Source organism: Opisthocomus hoazin, chromosome 6, assembly GCF_030867145.1.
Source record: "Opisthocomus hoazin isolate bOpiHoa1 chromosome 6, bOpiHoa1.hap1, whole genome shotgun sequence".
Lineage (NCBI taxonomy): Eukaryota > Metazoa > Chordata > Aves > Opisthocomiformes > Opisthocomidae > Opisthocomus > Opisthocomus hoazin.
In genome coordinates this window covers 60,724,757-60,746,461 of record NC_134419.1, presented here as the reverse complement: position 1 = coordinate 60,746,461, position 21,705 = coordinate 60,724,757, and the positions used below count along the sequence as shown (strand labels likewise).

The 21,705-nt window shown below is 44.6% G+C and overlaps 1 protein-coding gene across 8 annotated transcripts in view; it reads left to right on the top strand.

The window, feature by feature from the left end:
• SLC16A12 (solute carrier family 16 member 12) overlaps positions 1–18,768 on the top strand; it is a 39,889-nt gene extending 21,121 nt beyond the window's left edge. For 6 of the 8 annotated variants that reach the window (XM_075423396.1, XM_075423401.1, XM_075423400.1 and 3 more), the window contains exons 2-7: positions 4,448–4,659; positions 10,064–10,167; positions 11,425–11,568; positions 13,740–14,331; positions 15,432–15,691; positions 16,817–18,768. In XM_075423396.1, the coding sequence (XP_075279511.1) occupies positions 4,559–4,659; positions 10,064–10,167; positions 11,425–11,568; positions 13,740–14,331; positions 15,432–15,691; positions 16,817–17,079 (1,464 nt within the window). In that variant the 5' untranslated portion in view covers positions 4,448–4,558 and the 3' untranslated portion in view covers positions 17,080–18,768. Of the gene's footprint in view, positions 1–1,287; positions 4,660–6,049; positions 6,111–10,063; positions 10,168–11,424; positions 11,569–13,739; positions 14,332–15,431; positions 15,692–16,816 lie in introns of those variants that run through there. The other 2 variants (XM_075423404.1, XM_075423397.1) reach the window with 2 other exon arrangements.
• The last annotated feature ends 2,937 nt before the right edge of the window (positions 18,769–21,705 follow it).

Below are 21,705 nucleotides of genomic sequence, written 5' to 3'. Positions count from 1 at the left end.
GTACCCTATTAATTCAGGTGGCCGTCATGGATTCTTATGGGCTATTCAATCATCTGGGCATTTAAACATAACATATTTAACTTGCAATACTACAATAAATCCACCTTTGAGGCCCTTAGTGTTAAATGCAAAATGTGGTGGCCACATGCTGCAAAGCACCGGTACTTGCTCTGCTTGTTCAAGTGAATTTGGCAGGATAGTGTGGTGGGAAGCTTTATTGTCAAATCAGAGTATAAACTATTTGCGCCACTCTGGCTTCATGCTAGATTGGATATTAGCTTTTTTGCGGCTTGGTTAGATGCAGACACCCATGAAAGTGTTGAATTTTATTTTCCATCTAAGTAGACATGGATGTGGTCGTGGTCTGTGTCAAATTGTACTGTTTGATGATCTGGTTATTCACTGATCCAACATGAAGAATCACGTAACCACTGCCTTAGCCATCAGATAACTTGTTGATCCAGTATTTGCACGTATTTAATAAGACAGTTGTTGCTTGGAGCTGTATAGAAAGGGTTGTATAATTGACCTGATTAGCTGGAAAAAAAGAATCAGTCATTAGTTCATGTCAGCTTACTTAAAATGTAACATAAACCCTGCAAAATTATCTGTCATCTGGATGGAATCAACACATGAGATGTATGGTCTGCTCACAAATTAGCAACACATGCTGGAAGGCAAATACGTAAACGTGTGCGTCAAGTGGCAAGTTCATGGATGTGTCTTCTGTGTCATGTACCCCGCACCCCCTAACTAACTTTTCTGCAGGCATTTTCAGCCTCTCTCATAGATTTTGTGAATAATGCTATACTTGCCTACACATGTGCTTTCTTATTTTACTGCATTAGCTGATCTGTTGTACCTTTTTCCCTCAATCTGTTTGTGTTTGTGTCATAGAGTTTATTTCAGAACATAGTGGGGAGGGAAGGAGGGTGCGGGTACACACTGGCACTGCTGTATGTTTGTCCTGAAACAAACAGGTAAGGTCAAAAAATGAACTTTACACTTCAAGCAAAACGTCACAAGGCTTGTGAAGAGGTCAGTGATGTCCTTGGGGCCATGTGGGCACCTGCAGAGGCTGCTCAGAAAGCTCTGTCAGCTGCGTAGTCATTTTTTGCTGTTTATTAGAAAGTTGTGTCAGAAAAGGCATGCTGCCCTGGTCTCTATTGCAGACCTTTCATTGATCTTTTGTATACGTAGATCCTAGCAACTGAATACCTCGAAGATGACGTTTGAAATCGTAAACTCATTTGGATCTCATTTACTTTGTGTGGTTTTTCTAATCAGGTGTGGGAATGTACTTGGGAAGACTACGTGCAGCTGGGACCCCTTAAACTCACTTTGGAGCCTCTATGCATGAGATAACCAGGTTTGGTGGCTGCTTACAAAAGGTCTTGTAATCCCAGCTGTGAATTCTTGTTTGACCTTTGTGAGCTGCTATGACCATTGCTATACAATCCAAACAGGAGCTATGTCAGAAGTCCCATTTGAGACGTGGCCTATACAAAGAGCGAAGCACCTAGGTAATTGGGCAGAGCGGAGCACTGTGTGTCTGTCCAAAGAGCAATGGAAGTGACAACCAAAGCACGTCTTTAGAGATTTTCTTTTGCTCATACCTGAGCTCTCTTCTAGTTCATTAGTGCGGATTATGTTGTGATAGTACTTCATGTTGCTGTGAAGATCCCTGTTGTGCTAGACTCCATATAAACACAGAGAATAACACAGACCTTACGAAGACTTTATAATACAATTTAACTTATGATGAAACAAATGTCTGATAATGGAGAAGAGAATAATAAAGACAGCATTAGTACATGTTCTAACGCTTATTGTGGGAATTGCTTTGGGCTCTGAATAATTTTAAAGCTTTATACTAATGTTTGCTTATAAATACATATTAGCAAAGCCTATTATACAAAGAGAGAAAACAGGACAGTAATTTTTATTTCCAAATAGTATACAGCATTTTTGGCCTAAAGTAAAATATGTGATATCTAACAGGCTGACTAGCAGCGAGGCAAAAATATTTGAGGCATAAACAAAGACCTGGAACAGACATTTAATGGTAGCTTTTTTAGCTTGTGTATCTCGATAGCAGTATAATATAGTTTTGGCATTTTTTGTGGATATTTTTGTTCACTGATATTTTTCAAGGGTATAGTTTCAAACATGGTTGCCTTAAATCACTGCTCAAAACCATTGACAAGCACAGATTGTGTTGTGAAGTTACAAATGGTTCTCCACGCTGTTCAGTTCCCGTGTCAGTTCCAGTGCCTCATACAATAGCACAGCCACTGGCTCTTGGACTTAACCCCTGTCTTTGAATACTGCACTTGGTTATTCCGTTTTTAACATTTATTGGCTGAGTTGTGTTAGCATATAAGGCTTGATCATGTCCTGTATGATCAGCTGCAATTCTTGGGCTTTGAAAGCCAAGCAGATTGGTAAGGATGATGCTTCTTACCACAGGAAAGACATGGACCTGTTGGAATGGGCCCAGAGAAGGCCACAAAAATGATCAGAGGGCTGGAACACCTCTCGTGTGAGGAAAGGCTGAGAGAGTTGGGGCTGTTCAGCGTGGAGAAGAGACCTTATTACAGCTTTTCAGTACTTAAAGGGGGCCTACAGCAAAGATGAAGGCAAACTTTGTATCAGGGCCTGTTGTGATAGGACAAGAGGTTTTAAACTACAAGAGAGTAGGTTCAGACTAGATATAAGAAAGATATTTTTTACCATGAGGGTGGTGAACCACTGGCACAGGTTGCCCAGAAAGGTGGTAGATGCTCCATCCCCAGAAACATTCAAAGTCAGCCTGGACGGGGCTCTGAGCAAACTGATCTAGTGGTAGGTGTCCCTGCTCATTGCAGGGGCGTTGGACTAGATGGCCTTTAAAGATTCCTTCTGGCCCAAACTATTCTGTGATTCTTATCCTTTTTAAATTAGAGGACCACCAAATCTCTTTAAAAAGAGTCCACTGATTCTCTTATACAGTGTTATTACAGGGTATTATTTACAGCCTGGTAGGAATTCAGCTAAGCTTTCAATGTGTTGTGGTTTTTGTTTGTTTTGTCATTCCTGTTTTCTCCTACTTTGTTCACCTTGAAGTTTGGCAATGTGTATATGTTTTCCTGAAATCATCTTGTAATGGCTTTGAGATGTACCTTTAGATATCTCAGGGGAGACACCTGATGAATACTTCGCAAAGGTTCACCAGGGTGAACTTGCTGTTTTGGGTCAGGGAACTCTGGGCTTTGCAGAGCCAATCTTTGAGCATCACCTGGCTGAGCAGCTTCAAGGACTGAGAATGCACACTAGCCTTGCAGCTGCTTTCTAGAGTTGCCCTTTTGAGTACCTCTGCAGTTCTTTTACATGCTGTAACAGGTAACATTTCATGGGAAACCTGTAGTTCTTGTCAGTGGGAATGTTACATATTCAGCATCTGTCCTATTAGGTGATGTAGAAGCTATTTGAGGTTTCTCTCCAAGTAAAACTGAAAGACATGCCCCCTAGTTTGCTTATGTCTCACAAATCTCTGATTTATCCAGGGGCTAGGTGCCTGCTGATGATGACAAAAACATGGTCTAAGACCCAGCGCTGACCGCCAGCACCGCATGTTCCTGCACTGAGCAAAACAGGCTCTCTCGGGTCCCTCATTGGTCCTACTCTGCTGGTGACACCCGCAGCATTAGCAAAGCTACCCCAACACACGTGGCTCAGTTAATCATCTAGGGTCCAGTGGGTTTCATTTGGTCTTCTACAGTGTCCTGCAGCACTCCGCGTGCATTTAGAGCCCGTGCTTCGGTCTGAATGCAGACACTACTTTGATCTACATGGATCGAAGAGGGTTAGCTCTAACCTTCAGTGACTTGTCCATGCTCGGAAAATGAAGCAGCTGTGGCCTGCCTGATTACAGCCTTCATCTACGGTTTAGCTTTCGAGAACAACAAGGTCATTTGATCATCAGATCTGCTCTGATTTTGCAGTGAATATTCCCTTTTCATACAAAGATGAAAACTGTATTCCCTAAAAAAAAAAAAAAATTACACTAAGTTGTGTACAAAGAAGTTTGAGTGGAGACTGTAACTGAAAATACAGTTCAGGCCAGGGACTGGTGCGAGCGGGGAGAGCCCACCGAAGCTCAGTGACTGGCACCTGTAAAGTATGTGACTTACATGTATGTGTGGTGACATTTGTAGGGGGAACGGGTATCATCGGCTGGGGTGTAACTGCTGGGCACATTGCCTTGAAATAAACGATAGCAGACGTGGCACCGAATTCTGATGGCACTCTTGCTTCCAACAAATTGTCATAAACTGCGTTTGAAAGAAACCCCTTGCTTTTATGCAGTAAAGCCGAAGCAGTGTGTCCTAGCCCAGCCATGCAGGTTACAGTGCGTGCAATGTACCCTGATTCCCTCTCTGCCTGTTTTCTCTCCCTCTCTCTTCAGATGACCAGTAGCCCATGTGCCGGGCAGCCCCGGCCTATGCTCGGCGTGCCGGCTGGAGTCGGCCCCTGCCACTGAGGCAGGGAGGAGGGAGGGATCGCCCCGGCCTGCGCCATGGCCTCGCCCCGGCACACCGGCCCTCCCGACGGAGGCTGGGGGTGGATGATCGTTGCTGGATGCTTCCTTGTCACTATCTGTACCAGGGCTGTGACGAGGTAAGGGGGCTGCTTCTTGTCTTTCTGATGTGTATGTGGCATTACTCCCCTTTTTTTTGTTTATTTCCTTGGGAAGAGGATTTGGGATCTCCCCTGGCGTCCCACGGCTGCAGGGGTTGTTCTGGCTGGGTACAAACGTCTATCTTGCTACATTTTTAAAGGCCTCCTGAAATCCCTAAGGCTGTGGGGATGGATGAGGGATTATGAGCCCTCTGGTTTTAGTCTTGCCTCCTCTGACAGCTGCTCTATCTCTCAACACCCTCTCCTTGATTCCTTACAGAATCAAAGCCTGGGACAGGCAGCGTTATTTCAGAGTGTGGTGGTTTGACCAGGGAGGGAGGAATCATGCAGGTCTCTTTGGGTCCACTGTGTCCCTCTGACCCCACAGCCATACTTGTTTTTGTAGTCCCAGTGGATTTGTTTGGCTCCTGAGTCTATCTGAGAAACCTGTAAATAGCCCCTTCTACTGCAAGCATTTCAGGTACCACCCTGCCTGAGAAAGTCCATGCCCTAGAGAAGAGGTCCTTCTCTGTAACCTTCTGGTATCCAAAATATGCAGAAAATATTCTCTCAAAAATACTTCCCAAAAATAGAAAGAACAGGAATAAGCTGCTGCCTTGCTTAAATGCAATTTATGCATCTGGGGTGAGATGCCTTCCACAGTGACTTTGATGTCAGGTGAAGACAGAGGAGCCTGCTGTATGTGGACACGGACATGTAAGCTGTATTAGAGATAAAGACCATAGTAAGTAAGGAACAGTGAGACAGTATCTTGTTGGACAGTCAATATAATGTAAATACAGTGTTGCCAGCCTACATTTTGTATTTCTTTTAAAATAAGCCTGCCAGGTTTAAGGATCTAAAGTCTAGGGTCTTGGAGTCAACAGCAGAAAAGGGGCATGGAAACATTGACACAGTGTTAGATTATGTAGGCAAATGTACGAATTCCATAATAACAGTAGAGAATCCCTAGTGTATTTAATTCCTTTTTCACATGTGAAATGTGTTACATCCAAGAAATCATCTAATGGCTGGCATACATTCAGAGCATATATAAGAATGACATATGTGCAAGAAAAAAGCTGAAGAAAGTGTTCGTTCACGGATTTGCAAGAGTTGAAAAAAGAGGGAGAAAAGGGATCTCTTGCTGATCCAGAAACCAGAATGAAACTATGCAACCTTTTAATCTGTTCCCCTGCAGCAACAGGTAGAACAGTAACACTTGTTAAGCAGAGCAAAGTAACGTCTCTTGGAAGCAGTTTAACAAACTGTTGGAAGGTCCATGTGCTCCTGCTGTGTTTTGATTCTCTTTTCATGAGAAGTTGCTTTTCACTCGCTTTGCACTTGTGCATCCACAAACATATAACTATAGGTGGTGTTGGCTCTGTAGGTACTGTGCTGGTCCTGCCCCGTTTGTGCAGATGTGAATGCCACCATTAGCGAGCAACCAGGTCAGTGAAGAACTGGGGAGCTGGGCCTTTGTGTACTAGGGAAGCAACCTCATGACATGGGCTATAAATTGCTGGTGATAGTTACAACTTCTGTTTCATTTCAGTTAAAAATAATATGAATTATAAAAATCTAGCAGCATATACCACAATGAGAAACATGTGGTACTGTAGTGAGATAAAGACAGTTTAATAAGACAACAAAGGAAATAATAACGATGACTATGCAAAACAAGCTATACACAATACAATTTTTCTCACTGCCTGATGACCGATTCACAGCCAGTCCCTGAGCAGTGATTGCAGAGCTCATGGATTTTGCGGAACTTCTGAAAGAGTTCTAACTCATGCAAAAGTTCAAACTCCTGGAAAAAGAGGATTCCTGACTCCTGGCCAACCCTCATTTATAAACTGAGCATGACATCTATGGTATGGAATATTTCCCCTGGCCAGCTTGTCCTGGCTGCCTGGCTGTGCTCCTTCCCAGCTCTTGTACACCTGCTCATTAGCTGAATATGAGAAACTGAAGAAAGTCCTTGATTTCTTAGCAACAACTGAAAACATCAGTGTTATCAACATTCTTCTCCTACTAAATCCAAAACACAGCCGCTACTGGGAGGAAAATTAACTCTATCCCAGCCAAAAAAGGACACATGTCTTGTACCTCATGCATTAAGTTAGGCCTGCATTTCCAATATCCCTTAGAAACTGGGCTTTAAACTGAAGGACTCGGGGGGTGGGGGGCAAAGTCACAATGCTCAAGCCATCCCATCTGCCTGGGGATTAACAGTGGCTAATCAGAGCAGGGACAAATATTCCTCAGCTGGGTCCCAAGCTGAGAAGCAAAAGACCAACAGCCTTAAGGGGGGGCATGGACACGGCAGATCCTCTTGCACCCCTCCAGGGAAACCAGCATGCTCGAGTTCCTCTCTGAAATGTCTGCACACCAATGCACGCAGCACGGGCAATAAGTGAGAATCAAAGATCTGTGCACGGTCGCAGGGTCACGATCCCATTGCAATTACAGAGACATGGTGGGACAGCTCGCATGACTGGCATGCTGTCATGGATGGCTACACACTCTTTAGCAAAGACAGGCCAACAAGGAGAGGTAGTGGAGTTGCTCTGTATGTGAGGGAGCAGCTGGAATGTATTGAGCTCTGCCTGGGGGTGGATGAAGAAGGAGTTGAGAGCTTATGGGTTAGAATTAAGGGACAGCCTCATATGGGTGATGTTATTGTGGGTGTGTACTACAGGCCACCTGACCAGGAGGAGGAAGTTGATGAGACCTTCTATAGACAGCTGAAAGTAGCCTCAAAGTTGCAGGCCCTGGTTCTCATGGGGGACTTCAACCACCCTGACTTCTGCTGGGAAGATCATACAGCCAGGCACATGTAGTCCAGAAGGTTCCTGCAGAGCATCGATGATAACTTTCTGATGCAAATGATGGAGGAGCCGAAGAGGAGAGGCGCTCTGCTGGACCTTGTGTTGACAAACAAAGAGGGACTGGTTGAGAATGTGAAGGCTGGGGGCAGCCTCGGCAGCAGTGACCATGAAATGGTGAACTTCAGGATCCTGCATGGAAGAAACAGGGCGATAAGCAGGATCACAGCCTTGGAATTCAGGAGAGCTATCTTTGGCCTATTCAAGGAGCTACTGGGAGGAATCCTGTGGGCCAGGGCTCTCGAAGGCAAGGGGGTCCAAGAGAGCTGGTCACTGTGTAAACATCACTTCCTCCATGCTCAGGATCGGTGCATCCCCCTGCGCAAGAAATCTAGCAAATGAGGCAGGAGACCCGCATGGATGAGCAAGGAGCTTCTAGCAGAACTCAGACGGAAGACAAAGTTCTAAGGAATGTGGAAAGAGGGACAGGCCACTTGGGAGGAGTACAGGAATGTTGTCAAAGCATGCAGGGATGCGACAAGGAAGGCTAAGGTCCACCTGGAATAAATCTGCAAGGGATGTCAGAAACAACAAGAAGGGCTTCTTCAAGTACATCATCAGCAAATGGAAGACTAGGGATAATGTGGGGCCACTGCTGAACGAGGTGGGTGTCCTGGTGATGGAGGATGCAGAGAAGGCAGATCTACTGAATGCCGCCTTTGCTTCAGTCTTCAGTGCCAAAGCAGGCCCTCAGGAATCCCAGGCCCTGGAGGTAAGAGAGGAATCCTGCATAAAGGATGACCTTCCCTTGGTCGAGGAGGATTATGTGAGAGATCATGTAAGCAATATGGATGCCCCCAAATCCATGGGCGCCAATGGAATGCACCCACAAGTACTGAGGGAGCTGGCGGATGTCATTGCTGAGCCACTCTCCATCGTCTTTGAAAGGTCCTGGAGGACAGGAGAGGTGCCCGAGGACTGGAGAAAGGCCAGTGTCACTCCAGTCTTCAAAAAGAGCAAGAAGGAGGACCCAGGGAACTACAGGCCATTCAGCCTCACCTCCATCCCTGGAAAGGTAATGGAACAGCTCATTCTGGATGTCATCATTAAGCAAGTGGAGGAAAAGAAGGTTATCAGGAGTAGTCAGCATGTATTCACCAAGGGGAAATCATGCTTGACCAATCTGATAGCTTTCTACGATGGCATGACTGGCTGGGTAGAAGAGGGGAGAGCAGTGGATGTTGTCTATCTCGACTTCAGCAAGGCTTTCGACACTGTCTCCCATAACATCCTCCTAGGGAAGCTCAGGAAGTGTGGGCTAAATGAGTGGACAGTGAGTGACATGGACTGAGAACTGGCTGAATGGCAGAACTCAGAGGGTTGCCATCAGTGGCACTGAGTCTAGTTGGAGGCCTGTAACGAGTGATGTCCCCCAGGGGTCAGTACTCGGCCCAGTCTTGTTTAACTTCTTCATCAGTGACCTGGATGAAGAGTTAGAATGTACCCTCAGCAAGTTTGCTGATGACACAAAACTGGGAGGAGTGGTGGATACACCAGAAGGCTGTGCTGCCATTCAGCGTGACCTGGACAGGCTGGAGAGCTGGGCAGAGAGGAACCTGATGAAGTTCAACAACGGCAAATGCAGGGTCCTGCACCCGGGGAGGAACATCTCCATGCACCAGTACAGGCTTGGGGCGGACCTGCTGGAGAGCAGCTTTGTGGAGAGGGACCTGGGTGTCCTGGTGGATGACAGGTTAACCATGAGCCAGCAGTGTGCCCTGGTTGCCAAGAATGCCAGTAGGATCCTGGGATGCATTAGGAGGAGTGTGGCCAGTAGGTTGAGGGATGTTCTCCTTCGCCTCTACACTGCCCTAGTGAGGCCTCATCTGGAGTACTGCATCCAGTTCTGGGCTCCCCACTTCAAGAAAGATGAGGAGCTACTGGAGAGAGTCCAGCGGAGGGCTACGAGGATGGTGAGGGGACTGGAGCATCTCTCCTATGAGGAAAGGCTGAGGGAGCTGGGCTTGTTCAGCCTGAAGAAGAGAAGGCTGAGAGGGGACCTTATAAATGCCTATGGATATCTTAAGGGTGGGTGTCAAGAGGATGGGTCCAGACTCTTTTCAGTGGTGCCCAGCAACAGGACAAGGGGCAATGGGCACAAACAGAAGCACAGGAAGTTCTGTCTGAACATGAGGAAGAACTTCACTCTGAGTGTGACGGAGCACTGGAACAGGCTGCCCAGAGAGATCGTGGAGTCTCCTTCTCTGGAGATATTCAAAACCTGCCTGGACAAGGTCCTGTGCAGCCTGCTGTAGGTGACCCTGCTTCAGCAGGAGGGTTGGACTAGATGACCCACAGAGGTCCCTTCCAACCCCGACCATTCAGTGATTCTGTGGACTGTTTTATAATTTCTCCATCTCACTGGGATTTGGGAAAACCGCAGATTTGTTTTTCCTGGGAGCTGGAGAGGACCTTCAAGAGGGTATCCTTTATACGTGAGGAGTGAGACTAGTGTTTTCTGTGAGGCAAGTATCCCATGTTCAACTAATTGGTGTTCTTGTTTTCTTTCCTAGGTGCATCTCCATTTTTTTTGTGGAGTTCCAAACATACTTTGGCCAGGATTATGCCAGAACAGCTTGGATCCACTCCATTGTCGACTGTGCTACGATGCTGTGTGGTGTGTATTACCCTTTTAAGACTAATGTGGTTGCTTTTTCTTCAGTTCCATCTGGTTTTAGCGTGTTCACAAGTTGGAGGAGTCAGCTGGGTAAGATAGATACGGTGGGGCCTCTGGGGTATGGTATATCCAAGCTGCTTCCCCCAGCATAGTTGTGCAGGAAGGGAGTGTCTCCACACTACAGAAAAGAAGCAGAACTTTGTTTTGTCAGATGATCTAAGTTTTCAGAAATGTACTGGTGTCAAGGTCTAGTGGGACAAAAGGTCTTTGAGAGCTACTAACTAAGCACTTGTTTCTTTTGCCTTTTGGTTGGAATCATATTTGAGACTTAGCACAGGATGTGCATCTTGCCTTCAGATCAAGCCACAGCCATCCTCTGTTGAGCAAACTTGTATGTTTACAAATAGTCTTTTCCCTTGAAATAAAATTCAGTGTTACTAAAAATGACGTGCATCAGTTGAGCACTTGTACCAAATTTCTTGTGGATTTACTTTAAAACTGTACAGCTAGGTGAAAATCCATGCCCTAATCCTGTGGAAGCGGGTTAATCCATGAGAACTGCTGTGAAAACACAGGTACACAGCTGGAATGAGACATAGCAACTGTCCTGTGTCAGCTGGGTTATATCTTGGGAAAAAAGGAGAAATAAGGATAACCTTGCCCTGGCACTGCAGGTAGAAGAGAGGGAGAGGGCTGGTAATGACACCCCATGGTAGAGGCAGAGTGATCTGGGAGCCATCAACACTGGAGAAGTGCAGGAGGGGAATAGAAGCCCTGGACATGGTCCAAAAGATGAGAGACCTCTCCTGTTTGGGTCTGACACAGAGCCCACAAGGCCAAGGAGGAGTGAGGAAGGATGCCTGAAGTTACCGAGGGCTGAAGTGTGAATTCCAGGTGGAGGAAGGTCTCAGTGTTGTAAGCGTGGAGTAATGAACAGTTTGGGCTGTTGCTGTGGCCTCTCTTGACCCCCAAAACTTCAGAGTAGCTGCATCCCTTAATGACTTTGATCTACTAAAATGGCTGCTGAGAAAGCTACTGTAAATTTCAGGTTTTACCCTGACTTTCAGGAAGATGATTTTTTAGAAGGTATTTGGTGCTCACACCGTTGTGATGGGGGGGTGTTGGAAGACCACTCTGTGTAGCTGTGATCACTATTTTCTCCTGTTTGCCAACTGCTTCCTTCTCCTTGGTGACTGTTGCAAAGAACTGTGTGTAAGGAGCTGCCATTAACTACCAGTTTAATTTGTTTCTTTGAAGCCCCACTTGGGAGTTTAATCAGTAATCATGTATCCTGCCAAGTTGGTATCATGCTAGGAGGGCTGCTTGCATCTACTGGACTAATTTTGAGTTCATTCGCCACCAGCCTGGAGCATCTCTACGTGTCATTGGGAGTCCTTACAGGTAGGAGGCATTCAGCCCCTTTGTTCCTGCCAGGAAAACAACACAGGTACTTCCTTTTAAGAGGAGTGATATCTTCTCCATGTCATGTTGCCACCACACTGATGAATAGGGATACTCAGACCTGTTCCCTTCCTTGTGAAAGAGAGACTTTGGCTGCCCTTGTGAGAGCTTCAGCACTCACGGAGTCTCATGCAGCCCAGATGCAGCACCCTGCAAAAGTAACTCTTTAACTTCAGTGAGAGAGAACACTATGGATAAGGTTCTGAAATTATGGGAGATCAGGAAGGACTGCTGTTGAAAGTGATACACAAAAAAGTTTCCTTTTTTGCCTGTGATTTGGTAGAATTTTGTTGTAATAGGAGTTCAGTTGTAGACTGCCCCAAAATATTTGCATATTAAAAAAAAAGTTTAAATAAAAACATAAAAGTGGGTGAAGGAGCACTGGGTGAATACCTGGTACCTCAGCTGTGCACCTTATTTTTGTCTGCATTACGTGCCAGTTGAAAAGCAATGAAATTGCAGGCTGGTAGCGTTGCTGTAGCAGCTCTTCCATTTACATTCAGGTACGGTGAAAACAAATATCTTTGTTCTGCCCTAACTCCTATCTGTGTTTGTGGTGCACAGAGGAACTTGAGAGGTGCCCATGGTCACATTGACATTCCTTCCTTATTAACACTGACCTGGTAGCCACGGTGATATAAGCCCTTGTACTTGGTCCCCTGCTGTTTAGTAACAAGTTGGTGGAATTACTGCAGTTCACATGCTGCCAACAGCTTATTTGTTTAAAAAAAAAAAAAAAAATCCTTATTGTAGCACATGTCACTCCTGTATTAATGTTAATCTTTGACAAATGTGTTCATAACAAATAAAAAGGCTCCTTGTAACTCGAGGGACTGTGCTACATACCATGCTAATGCCACTGAGGCTCCCTTAGTGAGAACCACTGCAAATGCTGAGGTAGAAAAGCAGTTGCACTTTGTACAGGGAGTTGTAAAGAGCCAACTCTACAAGCAGTGAACTTCTAGTCTGTGGCGAGTTATTAATGGAGAGGTGAACTGTTGGTAAAGGCTAGAGGTGGTGCCCCAACCCAGAGACGAGGTGGAAGCATAACTGGTGAAGGTCTAAATCCATAAAAGCTGCAGGACTTGAAAACTGTGAGGGGTGAAGCAGAAGTGAGATGGGGCAGAGGCAAAAAGTAGCAGAATTCCTTCTAAGAGGTATGAAAATATTTTCAGACCCAAACTTTGCCTTTCCACTTTTCACAGGACATTTATTGGCTTTTCTGGGACCGATTTCCCCCCGCCATCATACTTAAAAAAATAAATGGTGTGTACGCCCAATAGAGTACGATTTTCACAGCTCGCAAGTGTTGATGTCCAGCGCAGGGCTGCTCCTCCGGCTCTGCTGCCCACATTGGTGCAGCCCCAGCTCTCTGCCCTGCTCCTCCCCTCGCCCCCTGAGGGGTGCTGGCATGGGCATCTGCGCCCAGAGTCCTCTAATCCACTTACCCCATCCCGGCAGGCTTAGTGCCTGCCCGCACAGTGCAGCCTTTCAGGAGCAAGTGGCAAGCTGGTTATGGCACCCGGTGATTATCTCCTCTGTTGGCAAGTTCTGACAAAGGCAGTGGGGACTGTTCCACCCTCAGTGTAGGACACGCTCCAAAACCCTAGTCAGGGACTCATTTCCATGGCTGATGCAGAAACAGATGTTTTAGTGCTAGGGCAAGCATTTGATGATTAAAGTCTGCTCTCTGCTCTGCAGCAGAGACCACAGTCTTTTTCCCAGTTCAAGAGATGGTTCTTATTTGTTTACCAAATTGGACATGGCTTTGTTTTCTGAGGCTTTTCCCCCCTCTTTAGTTGTAGGCAGGGATTTAAAATGGTGAAGACTCCCAGCAGCTGCTGCATGGAGTTTGTTTAGCTGACCAAATTCTGAGCCTTGTTATCGTGGACTAATGATGATCCGTTAGGTTTGTCAAGTCAGTGACCCTTACAGTGGAAGAAAGGAATCATCCTGATTTCTCTTCACCCTGTGACTGAGCTGCGTGATGCAGAATTGGAAAAAGCTTCCTATTCATTTGTGCTAATGAAAGTAGGTTATGTGATTTCATTTAATGTGTTCCATGTGTCATGCTCAGTACTAAGCCATCTGCACTGTGCTTTCTCTTCTAGGACTTGGGTTTGCACTCTGTTATTCTCCAGCCATTGCGATGGTGGGAAAATATTTCAACAAAAGAAAAGCACTGGCGTATGGAATAGCCATGTCGGGAAGTGGAATCGGTACCTTCATCCTGGCCCCTGTGGTCCAGCTCTTAATTGAGCAGTTTTCCTGGCGTGGAGCTTTACTCATCCTGGGAGGTTTTGTTTTAAACCTCTGTGTCTGTGGTGCCTTGATGCGGCCTATTGCTCTTAAGGAGGACCGTAAAACTGCTCCTGAGTTTCTTGAACAGGATTATGTCCCCCAAGCACAAAAACAAGACTTTAAGCGAATGTCCATCTGTTCACCTCTAATCAAAGTGTGGTCTCATGAATGTTTATGCTACTGTTCGTGGAAGGAATATGACTTTTTACTGATGCCAGGCTTCATGGTGCTGGCAGTGTCTGTTTTATTTATGGCATATGGCTGTAGCCCTCTTTTTGTCTACCTAGTGCCTTATGCTTTGAGCGTTGGAGTGAGTCATCACCAGGCTGCCTTCCTCATGTCCATACTTGGTGTCATAGACATCATTGGTAATATCACCTTTGGATGGCTAACAGACAGAAGGTAATGACTTGCAGCTAAGCAAGTGTAAGCTTAAGCTGGTGGGACCCTGGATTCAAGTGAGGTGTAATACATATATAAAAGTTAACACTATGGACTTTTTCTGTAGGATGTATAACTTCAAAAAAACCCTACACAGTCTAACTTCCAGAAATGCTTACTATTTAGTGTTTTTGTCTCTTCTGAGTCTGTTCAGTTCAGCTGGCTTAATTTCTTTTTTTTTTTTCCTGAAGAAACAATGTGTTTGTGCAAAGCTCTTGCATTTGACAGTGGAAATGTAACCCCTTGCCTGAGGTATGTTGAGCGTGATCCTCTGTACCCATTTTCTAGAGGATCTCAATCTACTTCCTCTGCCTTTCCATCTCTTTGTGGTGCTGGGGAGGCACAGAAGTCACGGAAAAGGGTCGAGGGTCTGGCCCAACACTGTCAGGCATATACTCAAAAGGACAGACCTAAAATTCCTATACACTTTCCAGTATACATGAACTCACCATGCTTTGCTAACTCAGCTCACTCCAAACATCTATGTGCAGCATCTGTAACATCAGTAGAGGCTGGCTAAATTCAGAAGGATTTTGATTCTAAAGGACACGTTCTTTGTGTGTATTCATTTTGTGGGAAAAATCAATCATTGGTTTTGTGGGGCAGGGAGAAGGGGAATTGCTATCTTACTAAGCTCATGCTAACTCCAGTGTTTTAGGGCTGGTGCGAAGGATGACAGCTAAGAGAGGTATACTGTAATACTTTTTGCATAATACTGAGAGCCCCTGGCTGAGCTGGAGTATAAAGCACTGCTTTGAACATTGTCGCTTCAGAGGGCTGCAAAATCCTCAGTGGAGCGGCTCCCCTCACTAGGCACAGCCCGAAGAACAAGGCAGGCAGCACGAGCTGCTGCTTACCAGATGTTTCTGCAGCTGTAGGTGGGAAGCTTTCCCTACCTGGGCTCATCAGTGTTGAGCTTTTAGTCTTGAAGACTGTATAAGAAAATGGTCTTAAATTTGAGATATATAAGAGAGAGACTGAAGTGCTGCATGCCAGGGCATAGAAGCTGAGATGCTGTGTCCAGTTGTAATCTTTTATCTTTTCTGTTTTGAAATTTGCAGGTGTCTGAAGAAGCATCGGTACTTTTGCTACCTCTTTGCTGTGGGAATGGATGGCCTCTGTTGTCTTTTCCTGCCAGTTCTCCAAAACTTCCCCTTGCTTGTGCCTTTCTCATTTACCTTTGGCTACTTCGATGGAGCCTATGTAACGCTGATCCCTGTCGTGACGGCAGATGTAGTGGGAACTTCTTCCTTATCATCAGCGCTGGGTGTCGTGTATTTTCTGCATGCCATACCATACCTAGTGAGCCCACCTGTCGCAGGTCAGTTCACAAATGACTTTGCTATAAACTTGTCACTACTTCAGATTTACCTGTTGGTGTGATGCAAAAGGAGAGGAAGGACAGCAAATGCACACTGAATGTCGAGGTAGCCCTGGACAGAGAAATAACACACGTAAACCTTCATGAGACTCTAGATCCCACTTAAGCCCTGTCTTGATGGGATGATTTCTACATGTAGACTGAGTTGATATTTAAAGAACAAAACAGTATGGAATGGGGATTCTAAGAGCTGTTACGTCACCACCTCACATAATTCAGAAATTGTGCAAGTAGAAGGAACAGAAGATTTCGCTGTGAAATTACTTGATTTTGAAAATGTAAGCTAAAGAAAGTTACATTCCAAGGTTTATGTTGTGCGAAGGACTTGATCTTTTCATCTCCAAACTGCTTTGAACAGATGGGTGAGTCAGCTTCATTACTGTGTGGTCACAAGCTCATCACTGTAATATCTAACCAACATTTTCACCATCGGTTCCATTACAGTGAAGGAAGGATGAGAGCTGAACTGTTATTATTCTGTGTAAAGAACTTGACACAGTTTTGAATATTGTGGAAGGACAGAGATCCTTTTCAATCAGCCATGTATATATACGTCTTGCATATTTTGTCTGCTGTTCACATCAATTCCTTTTCAGTCTCTGCTTCTGAAGCTTTTAATTTAATTTTCCATAGCAAAAAAATGTTGCAAAATGGAATTATTTTGTGAAGCATGAGTTTACTATATAGCTCACTAGACATTTCTCTATGAGGATCTCATGTACACATTATTTATTCCCATGGCTCTCTAAGCATGTCTAAAGACTGCCAGTTAAATCCATGCAGTTTAAAGATATTTATTTAGTATTGTGGTGATGACTGCTGTGCCCTTTCTCATGGGTTTGACCTCCAGACAAAAGCCCATAAAAATCTTAGCTGCCTGCTGGGGAAAAATCTCTCCCTGACCTGGGAGGTAAAAGTATAGCGATAGTGATGTAAATCTGTATTGTCTGATTGTATTTATATGTGATCACTCCAGAAGTTTATAAAACTCCTGTTGATCACAGGATTTGTAAATTATCAGAACGCTGGTGAGCCTTTAAAACCCCATGGTTTGTTTTCCTGCAGGGTGGCTTGTGGACACAACTGGCAGCTATACCGCATCATTCCTTCTGTGTGGATTTTCTATGATATTTAGTTCAATATTATTGTGTTCTGCAAGACTAGTAAAGAAAATCAAAAGAATGCATTTGCGGTCCCTTAGCAATGATACTGGCACCAAACACCACATCTGGACAAATGGAGTAATAGCTTATTCTGTCACGGCAGAATTAGACCAAAAAGATGCTGAATTTTTGGCTGCGGACACAAACAGCTACAGCAACAGATGACAAGCGCCATCAGGATTCAGCACCGCACAGCCATGGCTGAGACGGAGGTGACTCTGCAGTGTTATGCTGTTGAAGACATTACTTCTGTGAAACAAGGCTTCTCCAATAAGATTTTTATGTCATGTTTTAGTTGGCTAAGATCTACATACAGCAACAGTAACATCAAGTTAACACAATAATAGAAGAAAGCTAGACTGAAAATAAAGAGTTTGTAGATACAGATGTTTGCAGATTCATTCGAAATGCAAGATGTCGACTCCACAGGTAATCCCAAAGATGATAACTGGCTGTAATCAAAAGAAAACTATAAAGTAATCTGTCACTGAAACTGAACAGTAAAGTTTAAATTATGTCAAAAATAATACTAATGAAATAAGCTTTTTGGTATCCTGGTCTATTATGTTTCAGTGGACTAATCACACACACCACCAAAAGACTTCCACATTTATCAGTCTGCATTAAACTCTTTGCAAATAACTGTTACAAATGCCAAAGCCATGTTTTAAGAACATCTGGCATGAAACTGTGATTTATGCTGAAAGCACCTCTGAAGCAGCTTTTATTTTTACAGTGTGCCTGAATTTTGTACATAAGTTGCAATTTAATTTCAAACATGGTTTTAGACCTACTTTCCCAAGCCCCCTACAACAAAACTTTGAGATGGTTGCTGCTTTTTCCCCTGGATATCTTTAAAGCTTGAATTTCTAAGCATTGACATTCCAGGTATGATCCTGCAGCTGATCCTTGTCTGGGAGGGTGAAAGAGGTGCTGTGGGTCCTCTGCCATCTAAAGAGACGTAAATTTGTGCCAGGGGACTAGGCATGCTAATAGACAAACCTGCTTTAGCTGCATTAGTTGGAAGAAGCCTAAAGGCAGCCCAGGAGATCAGAGGAGAGGCTCATGTTATTCCCGATACAGAGCCTCTTCCTTCTGTAAAATCAGCAGCTGTTGAAGACATTTAGAGTCCATGCCAGCAGATGACTGAGAAACTGCCCACTCCACAGGCTATCAGTAAAGAGGATGTTGGCAGACAAAGCTGGTTCTGCGTATTCCCGTGGCAAGTCTGTCTCTTCTTGGAGCCATGAGTTGTGTCCTCAGTGCAAAGTACCCGTCTGTGCCAGCTGAAGAGCTGATCAGGTCACTTCTCCTGGATGGCCAGAGCACAACGGCTGCAAATTGCTGATGGTCTGCTGCTACTTGTGTGAGGAATATACTACAGCTGGCTGCTTCACGGGAGCTACAGACTCGGTGTAGCCCATGGACTAAATTACCGATGTGTTGATTTAATAAATAATGGGATGTTTCTGCATTTCCAGAATGAAACTGTTATGAGCCACGGAGGAACTTCACATTCTGCAATGCAAATCACTGCTGGGTTTTGCTGCTGTATAAAGCGGCATTCCGTTCATTAGTGAATTGATCAGAGTCCAAATAATGTTTATCAATGCTGAACTAGTAGTTTTTGTTAATCTGCAGTGTGTTCAATGGTTGCTCTAGGTGTCCTATTCCAGTCTGTGCCTCAGAAGAGAAAGCAGCAACATAGACTGATACTGGCCAATTTGATTTAAATCAAGAGTACAACCATGGTTGTATAATGTATTTTTATATATATATGAATAGTATGTGTATCAAGTACTTCTGTTATTCATGCATATTTCAAATATGACATATTAAAATTGTTTTACTTCTGTTGTCTGTGCTCAAACAAAGCATTTCTTTCTGCGCTGCTTCAGAAGTGTAGAGAGAGACGGTACCATGACTTAGGTGCACAACCCACAGATTAAGAGACGGGAGCACAAAAGCAGCTTAAAACTAGTAACATAACCTTTTTTCAGCTCTGTGTGGCAACTGAGTCCTCAGTCATACTTCTGATTTTAACACACGTTTGTAAAAAAAGACAAAAAATATCCATGAGTATTCCATAATGAGTTAGGAAAAATATGCACATTTGGGAGGAAAAACACAGGTGGCTTTGTTAATTAGTAGTGATGTTGGTATAGATCTTAATGCAAAAGTTCATATCAAAAAGCAGGGAGTATGTGGTCTACAAAGAGGATAAGCTGCTTCAACAAGTTATGACTTACCGCTGTCACTTACTTCACAAAAATTTAGTTACGTTTTTTATTGTGTCATGACATGTTAGCAGTTGTTCATGCCAGAACTGCATATTATAAAAGCCTGCTAGAATAATACTATATGCATTTGTGCCCTAGTAAACAATACCATGTAATATATTATTAGCATTTTTTAATAATTTTTTTTAGTTTAAGGATATTTTTTCATAGGGTTTTCTGTTTTGAAATACTGCCTTAATTATAAGTTGTTTTAGATATCTAATTTGGCAGAAAACATTTAACTGGTTTTATACACAGACCTTTTGCAGAAAATGATTAGAAAATAATTATTTCAGTGTTTTCTAACACTTTTTATGCTCTGAAGTAAGCTAACGGGCAAAAGCTTATATACCAGAATGATGTTTTCTGTGCATGAAACCCAGTGTGAAAAACCAGCCCTGTCATGAACCTTCCCAGCTCAGAAACAGAAGGAAGGAAGCATAACAAGAAATGAACTGCGAGTGGAAGAAACAGGAATATAATCCAGGTTTGCAAACCCTCCTGCCAAACTTCTACCCCCTGGTCCGCACAACCCAAACAGAGCAGCTCATCTTCATCCTGCCATGTGAAATGTTTCAGGCAGTGCATTATGGAAGTCTCTGGATTATACCATGTTTAAAAAATTATTTATTGTATCTGCAATTTTTTTTTCAGATATTATAATATTCAGGCTGTTTTCCATAGAGGACATTTCCTGGCATGACACAGTGTAGCAGCAGGCAGAGCTACCTGGACTAGCTGTGAACATCTTCCCCGGCTAACACTGCATGTTCCCACCAGCCCTGTTGAGCCACTGACGGTTGCCAGCTCGGACGGAGCCCGGCACTGCTGAGCCTGCCTGGCTTCCCGGGATGGAAACAGACGGATCCTACCTCGGATGAGTCCTGCCTGGGATAATACTCTGTTCCATGCAGTGAACAGCTCAGTGCAAGTGAGTGAAACTGCTTTCAACTGCTGAAGTTATCACATCTGTTTCCATTCCTTGAGGTTTGAAATGGGGAAATTGTCATTCTTTTGAAATTGCTTATGTTTTAGCCATAATTTTTATCAGATCAGCTTTGGAATATTTAATAAATTATACTTTGAAAAAATGTGTGGAAACAGCATTGGAAAAGTCAAGTACCTTTTTTTGAAAAATAAGCCTGTTGTCAAGACAAAAATCAGAAGACTTTGAGCCTGAAACATTTCTGCCATTTTGGATTGACATTGGATGACAATTCCTCTCCTGAAAAAGAAAGGTGTCTATGCTACTATATGGTGACTATATTTTATATTGCCACAGCAATTCCTTGTTTGCTACCTTAGGTGTCACAAATCCATGTGAGAAGGAAGAACTTGTTGAAGTTCAGCTTAACAGCACTTCACGGTCAGCACAACAAAGCCCTTGATTGGGATGGCCTCAATAAATAATGCCTGCTTCTAAGTGACTGTTCTGGTGTATTCAAGTACTTTTCTATATAATTTAGAAGGTGCTTTTGATTTGTAAATTAATACTTCCTGCAGGGTTGTCTTCACTCCTTCTTTCCCTGCTCTGCTAGCATAGGCTCCAGCGATATATTCACACTTGGGTGTGAACTGAGAGGAGTTCGGCTCCTGTGGGGTTCTGGCTTTGCCCGCTGGACTTGGGCACTGCGGAGGACGTGCTGGGTTCCATCAGCCTCCCGAGGCCACTGCTCAGCCACTCGCCCACATCCCCACACCAGGCCACGAGCAGCACGACCCTGCGGGGACCAGCACGGCACCTTGCGGGCACGGTGCTGAGCAGGAGCTGGGAGGGGGGGTGTGCACAAAGCATTCCCGGGCACTGCTGCCATCCAGCACCATCCTCCGCAGCCTGAGGAACCTGAGGAGCCTGAAATAGATTTCTTGATCACTATACCTCACAGTGACTTTCTTTGCTGTGGAGAAGACTGAGCCACTCTTGACTCCTCTTAAGAATTCAGACTTGCATTTTTCTCGAAATACCTTATTGCTTCTCCTTATTTCTGCAAGGTTCTTTTTCCAGGAGAGAGGCAGGAGAGGCCCGCATGGCAGGGTGTGGAGAGGAGCACGGCCCTCCAGCATGTGCCACCACAGCTTTGGGAACCTGCACCACCTTGTCCTCAAATTCCTCCCTGCTGCCCTCCATGCCCGCAGGAGTGTTTGAGTGGAAATGATGCTGATGTTAGAAGCTGCAAGATTGCACGGGGCAGTGGGGTTGCCCAACGTACCCTTTTGCCCACGTGGCTAAGCACAACACCACAGGTAGTCACCAGTTCCTGACTTCAACCCTACTGTAGTTCCTACCAGCTTTCAGGAGTGGTGTATGAGTCCTGTTCCCAGTCCTTCCTGTTCTCCTCCCTCCCTGCTCTTTCCATAGGTAGGACCACCGTCGTTTGTAAGAGATAAGCTGGCAGGTGGCTGGAAAACAAGGATGGATTTTGCCCCGACCCTTTTTTTTAGGAAGAAGGTGTGATTGTATGATGTGTACCGTTAAGCTTCTGATCACTTTTGGTTGTATTGTGAAAGAATC